Raw genomic sequence first — 15,960 nt, 5'->3', positions numbered from 1 at the left:
ATTGTCTGTAGTTTCTATGGACGGCCGCACTAAATTACGAAGCTAAGGGAGACACTCTCAATACTTCAGAAATCAGATTTTTTTTTTTTTTTAAATCTAGCCTTTGAGTTTCTTGTGGTGTTTTATTTATTTTTAATATATATATTTTTCAAATTGCATCAATCTTTACAATAACAATGAATTCGTATGCGCACGTGAGAAGACAAACTCGGAACCGATCTGTTTTGTCTGTGCGGAAGGCAATCTGTAAAGCCGCATCTAATAGCTCTGATACAAAGAAAATGGGCATGGAGGGTTATCAGAACCAAGTAGAATCACGCTTAAAACAAAACAAGAAGATATATGGGGTCTAGGGTTGCAAGATGTTCATATATATGGCCCACAAGGGCGTATGCACGTTGGGAGTGCATTGAATATCCATGAATCATTCAGCGACTCGGCGACCTCGAAAAGTTGCTTTGGGAGAGGGGTCATGTGGTCTGAGCCTTCTAGGTTCCAGTGCCACTGTGCTGTTTTTAATGAACATTCAATTAAAATTTTAAATAAACACTCAAAAATTTAATTTTTTTTTCATTGCACTATGATTATAATGTCCGAGAGGGGTACCCCCATTCACATGGCAAATCTGAACATTCATCACTACTGACAAGGTTTTAGCCAATGTTGGCATGTCTGCATTTCGCTAAAGCTTTTTTACCCATTTTCGCTTTTTCACTAAAGGAATTTTTTATCTAGCTTAAACCTTGTTTCAGTTCCAAAATAAATGAAAGTGATAATTTCAGCATTGATAAAAGTGATACATCCAAAATTAATAAAAGTGATACATCCAAAATTAATAAAAGTGATACATCCAAAATTAATAAAAGTGATAATTTCAGAATTAATGAAAGTGATAATTCAGCATTGATGAAAGAGAAAATTCCAGAATTAATGAAAGAAAAATTCTAGTTTTAATGAGAGATAATTTCAGTTCCATAATAAATGAAAGTGATAATTCCAGCATTAATTAAGGATAATTCCAGCATTAATTAAAGATAAATCCAGCATTAATTAAAGATAATTCCATAATTAATGAAAGATATAATTCAAGCATTAATAAAAGAAATAATTTCAGCATTAGTGAAAGAAATAATAATTAATAAAGGAAAAAATTGAAGAATTAATAAAAGAAATAATAATGAACGAAGGAAGTAATTTTACAGAATTATTGAAAGAGAATTCCAGAATTATTCAAAGAGAATTCCAGAATTATTGAAAGAGAATTCCAGAATTATTGAAAGAGATAATTCAGCATTGATTCAGAAGTAAGGAGTCCAGATCAAAATCATCTTGACTGCATCAAATCCAGGAAGTCTTTTCAGATAAAAGTGTTTTAGTGAAAGCTTTGTTTCTGAAAGAAGCATCGGAACTTTTCAATGGCTTTCTGACATTAGTTCAAAAAGAGGAGCCCGTCATACACATTTGGTATGATGAACTAGGAGCTCTTGTTAGAAAAATTATGGCATGTTTCCTAAAATCTGAACATATTCAGAATGTTAGAATTGCTGAGCTCCAGAATGTAGCTATAGAAAGCAGTGAGAATTGGAGGAAAAATGTGGTTGTTGGTGCTGAAATAGAATCCAATCTTGCTGAGCTGGAGGAATGTTCTCAAGAAAATATTTCTATTAGGTGCTAGATCACTTGCACTGGTGCCAGATTGTCAAGCACTTGCTTAAAGTTTTAACTTTTGAGAACACCATGGTGGAAAAAATGAAGTGTTTGCATCCCGTTTTCCAACTGGAAAAGTCTTCATTATCATGTATTAAGTACATTGTTCCAAAGCTACCTCAAGTTGTTTGTATTTCAGATACCCTTTTCTCTTGGATGAATGGATTTCTCTGCAGCGTGAAGATATGCAGGTGTGTTATCAAAGGTTAGATAAGTATTGGAGATCTATATTTGATCTGAAAAACTTGGATGGAAGTGTGAAGTTTCACAAAATTTTGCCTGTGCTCGTCAAAGCCTTTATTATGTCTTACCCTCATGGAAATGCAGACTGCGAGAATGGCTTTACTGTAAACAAACATTTCCTGTAACATAGATCAAATCTTTCGATTGAAAGTATCAATGGCATTAGGCAAATAAAATCTTATGTACAACATTCTCAAAATGCTAAAGATATTGTTGTCTATGCCTATCTTCTGAAAGCTGTTCGCAGCTCGCTTGGTACTTCTGATGCGAGCTGCGAACAGCTTTCAGAAGTACCAAGACAGACTTCAGAGCCACAAAACTTTTGATAAGAAAGTTCCACTACCAGACAAGAATCAAAGACTAAAAGCAAAAGAAAAAAATGGGAGTTTGAAATTCAGTTGTCGTCATCAAAAACTATGCAGAGCACTGCAGAGAAAATTATAGAAGTGGGGATAAAGAGAAAAAACTTTGTTGACATCGAAAGTGGGCAAGTCCATCTGAAAACACCAAAAGAAAAAATGTGTAGTGTTCTTGAGAAATTGGAGGAAAACAATTATGAGTCAACAGAAACACAGTCAACAAAATGTCATAAGGTTTTTTTAATGTATGCTTATTTGTTTGATTTGTAAACTTTTACTCTTTTTTTACACCCAGCTTGGATTATGACTTGGATTTTTACATCCCTACAAGTGGATGTAAGTTTTATCAAACATATTAAACTGATTTTTGATGCCAGAACCCTATAACTGGTTAAAATGTTCAAAATTTAATCTGATTATCTTGGTTCAAAAAATTTTCATTTTTCACAAAGGTAATAATGATTCTGTGCACTGCTCCGAATTCACAGATTGATGCTCCGAAACACTAAATTTACTGCTCCAAAACTGCTCCGAAAAGAGTTAACAGCTATCCCATCCCTGCATTTACATCCACCAATGCATTTCTTACTGATAATTCGGCATGTGCAATGGAATGGCGTGCAATGAGCTCAGACCAAGTGAAAGTTTTTGGGGTCTATTATCACATGAGGTTTATACCCTTGGTCGTCAGTTTTCTAATATGATAGAATTGAAGTAGCAAATTGAGCGAATTTGATTTTCTCCTAATCCCCATCTTCAGAATCTAGTTAACAACATGTTTGATCAAATATTTCAAATAATTCATGGAAACGGAACAACTTTTAAATTGTAAATATCTAAATATGCTGATGTCTATATCTGTATGCTGGTGGTAAAGGGCACTATGTCCATTTTCATCAATATTGTGAAAACTCTACTAATTTGCGGTACTTTTATTACACTACACATAGGTATAGGACACTAAGTTATATTTCAATAAATAAGAGAGATATTCACTTTATGAAACAAGTAAAAGCTGCTCATAGAGAGACATACTTAAAAAAAAAAATTTAAACACCCTCTCCTGTGAAATTTCTCTTTTATAACATGGTGCCCTTTACCTCTGGCATACAGATATACTTTTTGAGACAGATTGTTTTTAATTTTTATTAATCCAATTCTTAAGTGAAGTTTTATAATGTCTTTACTGCATATGATTCATGTATAAATAATTTGAGATTGAAATATGAAATGTTTGATTTGTTACTTAAGAAAAATTATTGTCTATATACCTTTGAGAGACAGGCTAGATATAATTAACATACCTAAACTGTTCAATAAAGTACGAGACTGATTTTATTTCCATGAATAGTGTTTTATTCTAGATCTTTTTAAAGTATTTATATGTGCTGTAGGTATTTTTGTTTATGTCCTAACAATTGCCTCTGCTTGCTTATGATGACTAAAATTTGAAATGTGTTTCTTGGATAATATGATAGAAATCTAGTAATATCTCTTCACACTATATCTCTAGTTGAAAAAAACCTCCTTTTTAATGCAAAAACATTGCAAAAAAAAAAGAATTGTCTTTAGAAATAACCTCTATTCAATCAATTATTCTCCAATATGTTTCTTCACCAACTTTGTTATTTACTTGTTACATATGTTGTCTACTCAATACTTGAGTTGCTGAAATAAAAAATAATTTCAATATGAAGAAGCTAAAGAGCTACCATTGTAAAAAAAAAAAGAATAATGGTAAACAAATGTTGAGTTTAGTTCTGTTAGGTACAATCTGATTTAGCTATAATTGTTTAACTTTTGCAGCCGAATGTATTTATATAGTAATATTTCTTTCGGTGTCTTTTTCCTTTTTTTATTCAGGTCTTGCTTTCAGTGTACCTGTAGGCATCACTATTCCACCAAGGTGATTTTCAGTTATGTGTTTAAAAATTCGACATACACAATCAAACTTGGTTAATTCAAAGCTTATAAAGGAAATGGCAAAAAATTTTGAATTATCCAATTCATCAATATAGGATAATTATACTTTTACAAGAAATCAAAAACTCTTTAATGCTTGTACAAAACGTAAACAATCACAAAAACTACAAACATTCATTTTTATTTTTATTCATTTTTTCATGTAATTTTCATTTGTATTCTTTTGAATGCTCTTAAACATTGTACATATCTAGTGTTTTAGAGAGACATGAATCTCCAACACATTTTACCAGACAAGTGACCAGTATTTCAAATGATATATCTGAGAGAATCACTTCTCAATTTCATTTTTTTTCATTGCTTTGGATAAAATTACCCGAAATTTGATATTGTCATTAATCAGTTGAAGAATGAGCCTACAATTTTCAAACAAAGAGAGCAGTGAGGTTGGATGTATTATTTGCTATCACAGTCAAAAGTACCAATAAGTGATAAAGTTGTAAGCAATAAAGAGGTTCTCTATCATGCAGCATCATTTCAGTGAATCAGGGTTGGGTTTTTTACCATGAAACTGTAGTGAAAATGGTACAAACCTTGTGCATACAGTTAGTCTCTCTATGTATTTATAATTACTATACAGAGTAATGATTTTTAATGGTTATGAAGTTATTTAAATAATTATTATCATAAAAATTGAACTCAAAACGTACCACTCTGCCAGCAATTTAAATAATACTAACTTTGTTTTCCTCATTTAACGTTTTTCATATAAATATACGCAGTGTTAGATCGAATTTTAATGAATTACTAACAACTTTAGGTACCAATATCCGAAGCATATCTATTTTAGTCCTCTCCGAAGTCTGGAATACTTTTACAATATTCCTGGATTCAAAATATTTCATTGCTGTAGACAATATAATAATTCAAGTGGTATACTGGTATTTGTTAATAATTTCCTAAACTTAAAACATTTAACATCAACAACCATGCAAACTGTTGAGATTGTTGCATTATTTCACCAATCTTTAAATTTTACTATATTGTCTGTTTACCGATCTCATTCATTTCTATCTACCAATTTCATTAACAAACTAAAAACAACTATTGATCGTATCAAATGTAAAAATGTTTTAATCATCGGTGATATCAATATTAATTTCTCAACTCCAACTCTAATATTACTGCTGAATACTTAAACATGTTGTTTAGTAAAGGATTCCAGAGCCATTTATCCAAAACATAACTACACCTCAATAGAATACATGTCGGGATCACATATTCATACAAAACTCATCCGATATTACCAATATACATTCTTCCATTTTTTTCACTGATTTAACAGATCATTACGCCATAATTTGTAGACTGCTTTTCAGTGCACCCACTTGAACTATCAGATCAAAACAAACTAATCGCCAGTTTAAAAACTTGATTATTGCAAACTTCATATTTTTTTCTTCAAAATTACAATTTTTCACTCATTAATACGGACCCTTCTAATAATTTTGAAGAATTTTTACTTAAACTTGAAACAATAATACACAATCACACTAGGTATATTAATTGTAAAAATAATAGATCACGGCTGAATCCTTGGATCACTCATGAATTACAACACCTGACAAAAGTTAAACAAAAATTGTACTATAAAACACCAAAATTTCCTTTTCCGTTCGATATCCCATGAAATATAGCTTATAAAATTGTTATTTTTCCACCCAATTTCCAAAATGTAACACTTCTACAAAACATTGGAAATTCATTGATGGTATAATCAGGGTTGTTTGGTTTAATCCACTGGTTTTTTCAAAAAATCAAATAAAAGTGACCTAAATATAATTTTTTTCCTTGGAAAATATCATATTGGTTAACTTTACTAATACCCAAAACTTTAATTCCCATTTAGTAAATATTTCCCCACTCAAGATCAACATAAAGGATGATTATACTCTTTTCCAACAACTGCAGATGAAATCTTGACAATTATTAAAAAATTACCTACTTCTGGATCTTTTGTAGAAACAATCAACACCAAGGTCTTGATTGATCAACTCTTCCATATAATATTTTGAATACTCTCTCAGATTTAATAAAGATATGTATGTCTAGTGGTAGTTTCCAAGGTCTCTAAAATCAGCTATTGTAACCCCCATTTATAAATCTGGATATCCGAATGATTTCAATAACTTCAGGCCAATCACAGTTTTACCTTCTATCTCAAAAGTATTTGAAACAATTATCAAAAATATAATATGATAAATCTAAAAAACCATTGCAATATTTCTTGACATAAGAAAAGCTTCTGATAGTGTGAATCATTATATACTACTAAATAAGTTGTCAAATTACGAAATCAGAGATAATGCTTTCAATCTAATTGCTTCTTATTTAACCCATAGAACGCAATCAGTCAAAATTCACATTAGCCTTGGCACTCCATTGGAAATAGTTAAAGGCATTCCTCAGGGCTCTGTCTCGGGACCATTATTTTTAATATTCATAAATGATTTATGCAACTTAACATATATGGAAATATAATAACTTTTGCCAATGACACAGTATTACTTTACTCAGCTGAAGATTTCCAATCTCTAACTAACTTAATCAGTACTGATTTAACTAGAATTCGAACATGGTTTGTTTCTAACGACTTGCAGATAAACACATCATAAACTAAGTTTATATATTTCTCTTCCCAAACTAACATTCATTTTAACCCTAATTTAATTTTTCATAATCAGAATTGTACTATTAAATCTGATTGTAATTGTTCATGTCTTGAACAAGTTACCACAATTAAATACCTTGGCATATACATTGATCACAATCTTAAATGGAAGTGTCATGCTAAGTATTTGCAAAAAAAGACTACAGCTAGCAACTTATAAATTTTACTATCTCAAACCTTACTTGAAATCAGTCTTTTTTACTAATTCTTTATTACCCCTTGTTTCACTCACTCCTAATATATGGCGTAACTGTTTGGGGTTCTGACTATCTTTCAACCCTTTTCCATATAATCAGTCTCCATAAAAGAATAATTAGAATTATCACAAATGATTTTGCTACACCATCAATATAACTTCATCAACATCTCAGAATACTTACATTAGTTATATTTCTATAAATCCATTCTCCTTTTCAAAGGTCAGTTCTCACTACCTTTGAATACATCTCAATCTTCAAATAGATGAACTAATTTGTATTCACTTCCATTACTTTATAAAACACTTTTGAAGAAACATTTTACTTATCCCGAAATTTTGCAATACATTACCACCAGAAATCACTCACAATACTAATTTATAATCCTTTAAAAAATGTGTCAAGCAATTATATTCTCACTTAATAGTATAGAAATTTTTTTTTAGTCATGTCCAATTTTTTAAATCCCCTGAAGAATGCAGAACTCCCCTGATACCTATACCAATGCAGTAAAAGTGCCAAGATCCATAGAAACTATAAATCCAATATCGTGCAACGACAAGCTTCTTCAGAAGGATACCTTCAAATTTTACAAAATTGGTACTGGAGAAAGCAAACATGAAGATAGTACATCTCAGTGGCCCAGTTCAAAAGGGCAGCAACTCAGAGAACTACATTTTTGAGTTATGCATGCCATGAGAATGGTGGAAAACAACTCTACGTATTACAAAACAGCAACAACTCCCAACTCTGCTTATATGCTTCTACTGTAATTAAATCTGTGTTTATTCCCATTCAGTTCCACACAGTGAATCTTTAAAATTCAGATGTCTCAAAACATGGAATTTGAGTTTTTGCTTTTTTGAACTGGGCTGTCGATTTATTCTATCAATATTTATGATTGCATAAGAACATTCATTTCAGCATGTTTTCGAATTTCAAAAACCTGAGATGAACTGTTTGGGTGTAATGGCATGTCAAAATGGCAGCTTCTGTTCTAGTGTTAATTAAATAAAGAGTTTAATAAATAAAACGATCAGTCAAATTTTTTAAAATTTTCAATTTCATTGCAGTTTAAAAAATATATATAAAGCAATCAAAGAGGACATTCCTGATTTCACTCCTCCTAATCATGGCTATTTGAAAGGCTGGGCTGTGCAAGGTAAAAACTTGTTTTATTTTTATTGTTTCCACTTTAATTACAATATTGCTAATAATAAGTCTGGTAATTTTGTAATTTCTGAATCCTAGAGCAGGATTCTTGCTGGTTTTTGGTTATTAGTAGCAATTTGATCGGTTGGGGAAAAAAAAGCCTGGCTTAATTGGGAAAAGGCCAAATTGATGCACTGTTAAGTGACATTGGTGAATGGGCACTTGTTTTCTAGTAAAGTGATCTTGTATTTCTCCCCAAATATAAAATTTGGAGCAATGTCAGTTAGCAGTGAGAACTCTGGCCTAGAGCAAAAAAGAAAGCTTTCAGAGTAAAATACAGTAGACTCTTTATAATACATAGAACTTTGTTAATTCAAATTTTGAAAAATTTGAACTTTTATGAACTCCTCTTGAGTTTTCTATCTAATTAAATGTTAAAATTTCAAGTTTTATTCGATCAATATTTTGGATAATTCGAAGTTGGGGAAAATTCACACAGTCATATCTTGCTTATAATGTCTGGCCAGGATCTAAACGATCATTTCAAATCAATCCAACTCAACAAGAGTCGAGATCATGAATTCATTTAAATTATATTTAGTTAACAGAATTTAACAAAATGAAATTTATCACCATGTCCTTTGATACGATCAATCAATCACCAAATCCAGTCCATGGAAAGTACAGTCTCGGCTTTATTTCTGACGTTTTCTCTGAGTCTTCGTGCAAAGTCAATTGTTCCTTTCAACCGATTATCCTTATGTTGAGATGCCGCATTCATGGACACAGGAACGGTATCAATGGGAGAACTAATCCATAGCTCGGAAATACAGGATTCCCAGGCAGAGCCCAGAATCGACTACATGATCATCTGAGAATAGAAGCAATTAGGAAATGTAAGCCCTGTGACGATCTCATCGTTGTGTTATGTAGCTTCAACTGTGGGGGAAGCGGCCGATCAAGCCAGATTTACATATCTTCCAGATCTATTTTTTTTCACTTCAGAAGTATGACATAGCAACACAACATGATTCAGGCAAAACAATCGGGTGGGCATGTCTGGAAGATGGCACGGCATCACGATCGATGTCATCTGACAGATACTGGATAGTTGCAATGTTATGGTGAGAGAAATCATTGATTACTAAAATTATATTAATCAATAAGCACTTATTTTCAATGGGGTAGTCTCTTTCCACTCATTGCAGGTCTGTACTGTTACAAAGGAAAATAATACCCTCTAACGGAAAATTTTTCACAATTGAAAAAAGAAACTGACAAAGAATTTGTTTTTTGTTATAATTTTACATAAGCGTGGGCAGGATTGTCTCAGGAAAGGAGTTTATCTATCTAAACCTAGACGACAATGTACAAACTGAACCTGACCATTACCTCCTAGATACAGTATGTCTTGGAAGTAAGGACCTTACACAACAGATATTGACACACTCATTAAAAATTTTATTGAAACTCAAAAAGAATGTAAATGCCGTCATTTTGGGGAAAAAGGTGTAGGGTGCAGTTTTACACAAATGCTGTCAAAACCTCGAAAAAACTATCATTTTTTGTAGTAACATAATGACTTGGCCATGTTTAGTATGATTTTGAAGCAAAACTGTGTACTGAAAGCTGGGTAGCAAAGGGTGTGAACTGCATACAGAAAACTCTTATTGACTTGTGGTGGAGCAAATGCAAATTTATTTATTTACACTGCTGATTTTGAAATTTTTGACTCTCTAGTTGACAATGAAAATAGTTAATGTATGTAATGTGTGTGTTCTGTACACAGTCAATCCCACACTTATAACTACAACCCACTTGGAACATTTTCAGACTTAGTATGACTTATTTTTGTGGTGGTCCCAACTTTTACTAATTCTCATAAGATTTCCAGTTTAAAATGTTTTCCCGCTCAGAACGTTTTCCATGATGGCTTTTTGAAAGAAAGTTATAAGCAGGATCCACTGTATGGCTCATTCTCAGATAATTGTAAATTTTTGCTTTAAAAAAAATCAAATTTTATTGTTTAAGTTCATGACTTTTTTTATGTTAATGCAACTATCATGTCTTCAATCATGGAAAAAATTACCAGCAAAGATCATCTGCCTTAATTACAGCTTTAATTTATTAATCTTCCATTTGGACATGGTAATGACAGATACAAGTGTGGTAATGACATTTGTGACCATAGACAGCCAGAACCATGGCAATGACATGCCTAATAATTACACATATATATTTATTTTACAAACAACTTTACTACTTTTTTGTAATCGATTGCAGAAAAATTAAAGTTGTAATGACAAAGTATACATACTTCGATTTTGAAGTAAATATGTATGCATTTTAAAAGAATAATGTATTGTATCAAGTGATAAAAGTTTTATTATAGAGTTAAAGATGTGCCGCTGTATTCTAATTTACCTTGGTCATTGGCAAAATCGGGGTCCTTTTTAAGTGAAAGTGGGTTCCTCTCAAAAAAAATTATAGTCCCCCCATTGTATCTCAGAATTTTTTCCTGAAATGGCCCAGGTCTTTGATCACCTGCTTATATCTCTTCATTGAGACAGAGCAGCAAGCAATGTTCTGGGTAGGAGGGGGAGGTATCTCTGTGAATCAAATAAATAATTTCTGAAAACATTATCTAAAGGTTCAGTGAAAAAAAAGATTGATTTACCAGCTTATAACTAGGTTCTTTTACTTTCATTGTCTACTAGTAAAAAAAGTTCACAAAGAAACCTGTTAAACTGAGACCATATGGAATTTAACAAATGCTATAAATTTAAAACAAATATACAGTCGATCCCGCTTACGTTTCCATTTAGAAAGTTTTAATATGACATTTCTGTGGTGCCAACTCTAGGTAATTCTCATTAAGATTTCCCATTTAAAGCGTTTTCCCACTTACAATGTTTTTTATGACTGTTTTTTTTTGTTTTTTTTTTGAAAAACCTTATAAGTGAGATCCATTGTAAGTTAAGCACACACATCTACATATTTACTAATAAATCAATCTAAAAATTCCCATCTTATTGATTTTCCATTTTGTTATAAAAACCTTAGCTCTTTCAACAATATCTCGTGATTAAAGCAAATGAGATTCTGACACTTATCTTCTGATTCCCCTTCAAGAAGATCAAAAATTAAAAATACTTTTGTAGAAAATTAAAATATTGAAAAAAAAATACATTCTTATACTATCTGTTAATTTAAAATTGTTTTTGAGTGTTAGTGACCCACAATTTCTGTGGAAGAAATCCTTGTTCCCCTTCAAAAGCTGATTCTGCATACATATCCGTGGTTTTCGCAGTGTGAAATGTTGTCTACCACATAACAGCTTGATCAGTGGTGTGCAAACCGTGGGGTTGTGTTAATGAGCTAGGGGGTCGTGAGAGATTCTCCAAAGAAATTCATTTTTATTTAAAAATATGTTAAAACTAAAGAATGGCTTTATTCAGCTGAACTAATTACTCATTTATCATACAATGTAATTTCATCAAATTCTACTTGTGCAGTAATCAATATATCAGCTCTGTCATGCTAGAATCACAAATGTGCATTGTCCTTGCAAAATAAAAAGAACGTGAGAAATTATGTTTGAATGTTTACTCTACCCATGTTACTCTATGGAAGTTATTTTCCTAAAATGTGTGCTTTGTAACGTGTATTTCAATAGGGATACACATTTGCATTTCAGTCCTAACTTAGATAGCAAAACAAATTATTAAAACAGCTGATAAAAAAGAAGGAAAATTCATACATTCATGCTTCTGGCGTGCGGCAGTCAATATCAAGTTAGTACTTCTATAGGGTGAGTTGGAGAGAATCATCCGAGATTTCAAAATTGTTTATTTCCTTAAAATTAAAAACCCAGAATATAGAATGATAAGTAATATGTTAATTTATGGGAGGAAATGTGTCTATGTTTTATGAACAATGTTTTTAATAGTCGATTTCAAGTGTAGAATAATTTTGAAATCAGATGATTCTTCCTTAATCACCCTGTATATGAAAATTAAAGACCATACACCTCGCTACACTTCCATCTTGCATAAGGGACACTAAGTACATCAAAAACAAAGTAAATATTTATATAATATTTAAAAAAATTGAATATCTTTGGAAGTCAATATCGCCTAATAAAAATCAAAATAAGTGTTCTGAAAAGGGCTTTCAGAACAGCACATTTACTCGAGAAAAAAAATTGGAATGTCCCGTCTGGGACATATGGTCAGCCAGTGAAGAGGTCGCCGATAAAATTATTGGTCAAAAAGGGATCGCTCTTCATAAACTTTACGCACCACTTAGCTAGATGACAAAACTTGATATTCAAGGTACAGTTTTTACAGATTTAGTTTTTTTCTCAACAATCTCGGGAAACCTTTTACAATTTGAACGGGCATTCCAATCATTTATGATTTTTCAAAAAAAAATGTGCATTTACCATCTTGTAGGAACAAGGCGAATGTACTGTAATTTCTGGTATGTAATCTGAGGGGAGAATCCACAGGGGAATAGAAACTCTGAAATTTGACAATTTTGTATACAGCCCCTCATTCAGGGACGCAACCAGATATCTGGCATCTTATTCTTCGACAACCCACATTTCAAGGTCGTGTGATCATGATAGACAGTAGAAAGAAGAGGAAAAAGTTGGAGGGTTTTTTCTTCTTGAAACTAGGAAAGAACGGGACGTCTGAACCAAATTTTAATGCACCCTTTTCTGAAATTCCGGGTATTTATGCCGTCTGTAGCACCTTTGGAGTATAAATAATGCATATTGCATTAATTATTTTATCTATTTTTAAATTATTTACTTTATATTAAATTATTTTATTTCAATTACATATGAGATCATTACATAATTTTACACATTATGTCAATTGAACCTTTATTAACCAAAAATTTGTGTTCAATGGAAAACAGTCGCTGTCCCTTACAATTCTGTTGAAGATAAATTTTACTGTACTAATTTACTTGAACATTCTTGAATTTTAAAATTTCGTCTAGGAGTCTTTTTTTCCATGTTTTTTTCCCTGAGAGAGTATAAAGCATGCCACATATGTATATATGTAATGGCTATCAATCTGAAAAATACCTGAACTGTATAAGATTATGGATTACATTTTTTTGTATAATTTTGTATTTTCTGCTTTAGGAGCCTATATTATGATTAATAAAATTAATATAGATAACAGTGCATAACTTCTTTTCTCAGGTGTCCTTTTGCTCAATGCTACTCTGACTGTTAAAGCGCATGACCCTAATTCTCACAAAGATTGGAAGTGGACAACTTTCACTGATGCAGTCATAAAGTGGATCAACCTTAATCTTAATAATGTTGTTTTCTTGTTGTGGGGATCATTTGCCAAACAGAAGGCTGAGCTGGTTGATGCAGTAAGGGTTTTTTTTACTGTAAATTTGCTTGCATTTTCAGTCTGATTTATATTTTACCCTAGTGACTGGGAGCAACCAAGAAGTTATCATGATAATTATAGAGCCAGGGCTCCCACACTGTGCTCCACACAGTTTGGAAACTGACTAAGAAATCATTGGCGGAGCACTTAGTGCTCTTAATTTAGGGATTTCTTGGTGCTCCACGATGAGATAGGGAAATGAATCATTCTCCCAAGTACTGTATTTCAAAAATTTACGTTTATTCCAAGTTAAAGGTAGGAGCTATCCGCTTTTTGAATCAATGAAAACAAATGTTCTTAATATATGTATCAGCAACAAGCATCTGAAATTTTGTTTTTGTAATTACTGATTTATTCGACCAGCAGACAAATAATTTCTGGAGTTGTTTCACCCTAGATTGAGTTTATAAGTTAAGATGACTCTGCATCGAATCATGATGAACTTGTACGCACACACTATTTCAATCTGGCATGTTGGATCACAGTTTCTTGCGGACCACATGAAACTGATCTTTATTATATTATAATATTTATATTATGTTATTGATCTATATTATATTAATTACTAATACAAATTAGTAATTAAAGCTTGCTAGACTCATCGTGGGGATGCAGGTTTGAACAGGGTTGTCTTTCAACTTTTTCCAGGGGGGGGGGGGCAAAGAACATGTACTCAATGTATGTACATATCATAGCTGCCAAGTCTCCCAAATTTTAGCTTGATCTCTCGACTTCCCAGAAAGTTCTAAAATCTCAGAATTTTTACGAAAATTACAAAAAATCCCTAATTGTCCCTAAAAATTCCCTTCTTCATTTAAAAAGAATCCCTGCTTCTGAAAACAATCCCTAAAGAATTTTTTTCTCTTTTTTTCTCTAAACAAAAAGTCTCTTTTGCCTCTGTTTTTTTTTTCTCCTTTCGAAATGACGTCATACATCATAAATGAGGGAATGGAAAATTCCCTTTTTAAGGAAGTTTTACAAACCCAAGGAAAGTTGTTTGTTTTATCGTGCAGGGATATAGCTTAGCAGCCACTAGTCCTGGATAATAATTGAAGATTATAGTGATGCACATGTAGTCAAAACTTCCTCTTTTATTGAAGTTACATACGTGCGATAACAAAACATGAATACTGATAAGCAAAAAAATATTTAATCAATTTTAAAGATACTTATTTATATAGATGAATTTCTTTTCATCACAAACGTTCCAGAAAGAGACAGACTTTTTCTTTTTGTACTAGTTGTGTTAAGGATATAAACAACGTGGTCATGGTGGAAAGACTTACATCACCCATGTGAAATCAAAAAAACATCAAGCAAGTGTCAGTGTTCTTCAAAAATTTACGCTTTTTCCCCTTCATCTTTCGATGATTTTAGGATCATTCGTGCAGAATGCTTGTTCACATCATTTCTGATTGAACACAATGTATTTTTTTTTAGATCACCATTTAAGTTTTGACCTCCAATTTCACTTGTTTTTTGCGTAGGGATTTTATTCCCAAGGGTTTATCTTCCATGTGTGTAAAATTCCTATTTTATTTGGAAAAATCTCTTTTGTATTTATTAGGGAGTGGTTTTAGTATAAAATACGCGTCCGCATGAAAATCTCCTTAATTTTCATTTTCAAAAGTTGGCAGCTATGCTAGGAGAGCATCAGACCATCAAGAAGAAATCACCAGCAGCTTCTGTAGAAGACCAGTATGAAGTACAGCAACAAATATGGACAACAGTGAGGATGATTATGAAGATCCAGCTGGTATTGTGTCACTGCACAATTGAATCAACAAAGACTATTCATAAGGTATCACTGACGATTGCGCTGATCGTGCAAGTGGGCAACTCCACAAGGAGCTGCTGGAGAACTACATCATTTAGAAAGACAGGAACAAGCAGCAATAAACAGATCGACCATCGCTGGCAAGTTATATTTATACTGACTGCCTCAAAAAAAGTATTTAAACAACAGCCAACAAAAAAAAATTATATCTGATTTACATATTCATTCACAAAAATTCTGGCAACAATGATTTTGATCAGAATCATATGCCTCTCAAGCTATTGAGAATGAAATAGTAATTATAAGAGTGATCGCGTGCATGATCCAGTGAGGTAAAATTAAATTTTTTTTCATAATTTTTACTATAATTGAATGCAAGTTCAATCATATAAACATGTACAAAAAATTACATAGAAGCAAGATAGGCATATTCCACAGGGGTCCACGGTATGTT

The 15,960-nt window shown here is 32.1% G+C and overlaps 1 protein-coding gene across 1 annotated transcript in view; it reads left to right on the top strand.

Annotated features, from left to right (window-relative positions):
• Window positions 1-15,758, top strand: part of LOC149074031 (uracil-DNA glycosylase-like) — a 75,411-nt gene extending 59,653 nt beyond the window's left edge. The window contains exons 6-9 of the mRNA XM_089246575.1: window positions 4,173-4,215; window positions 8,234-8,322; window positions 13,531-13,709; window positions 15,360-15,758. Coding sequence (XP_089102701.1) covers window positions 4,173-4,215; window positions 8,234-8,322; window positions 13,531-13,709; window positions 15,360-15,719 — 671 coding nt within the window. The 3' untranslated portion in view covers window positions 15,720-15,758. The remainder of the gene's footprint in view (window positions 1-4,172; window positions 4,216-8,233; window positions 8,323-13,530; window positions 13,710-15,359) is intronic.
• Window positions 15,759-15,960: the final 202 nt, after the last annotated feature.

The sequence above is a fragment of the Pholcus phalangioides genome, unplaced genomic scaffold (assembly GCF_987345545.1).
Source record: "Pholcus phalangioides strain wild (caught in Gottingen) unplaced genomic scaffold, Ppha-v1.0 ptg000017l_1, whole genome shotgun sequence".
NCBI lineage: Eukaryota > Metazoa > Arthropoda > Arachnida > Araneae > Pholcidae > Pholcus > Pholcus phalangioides.
This window is presented reverse-complemented; position numbering and strand designations above follow the sequence as displayed.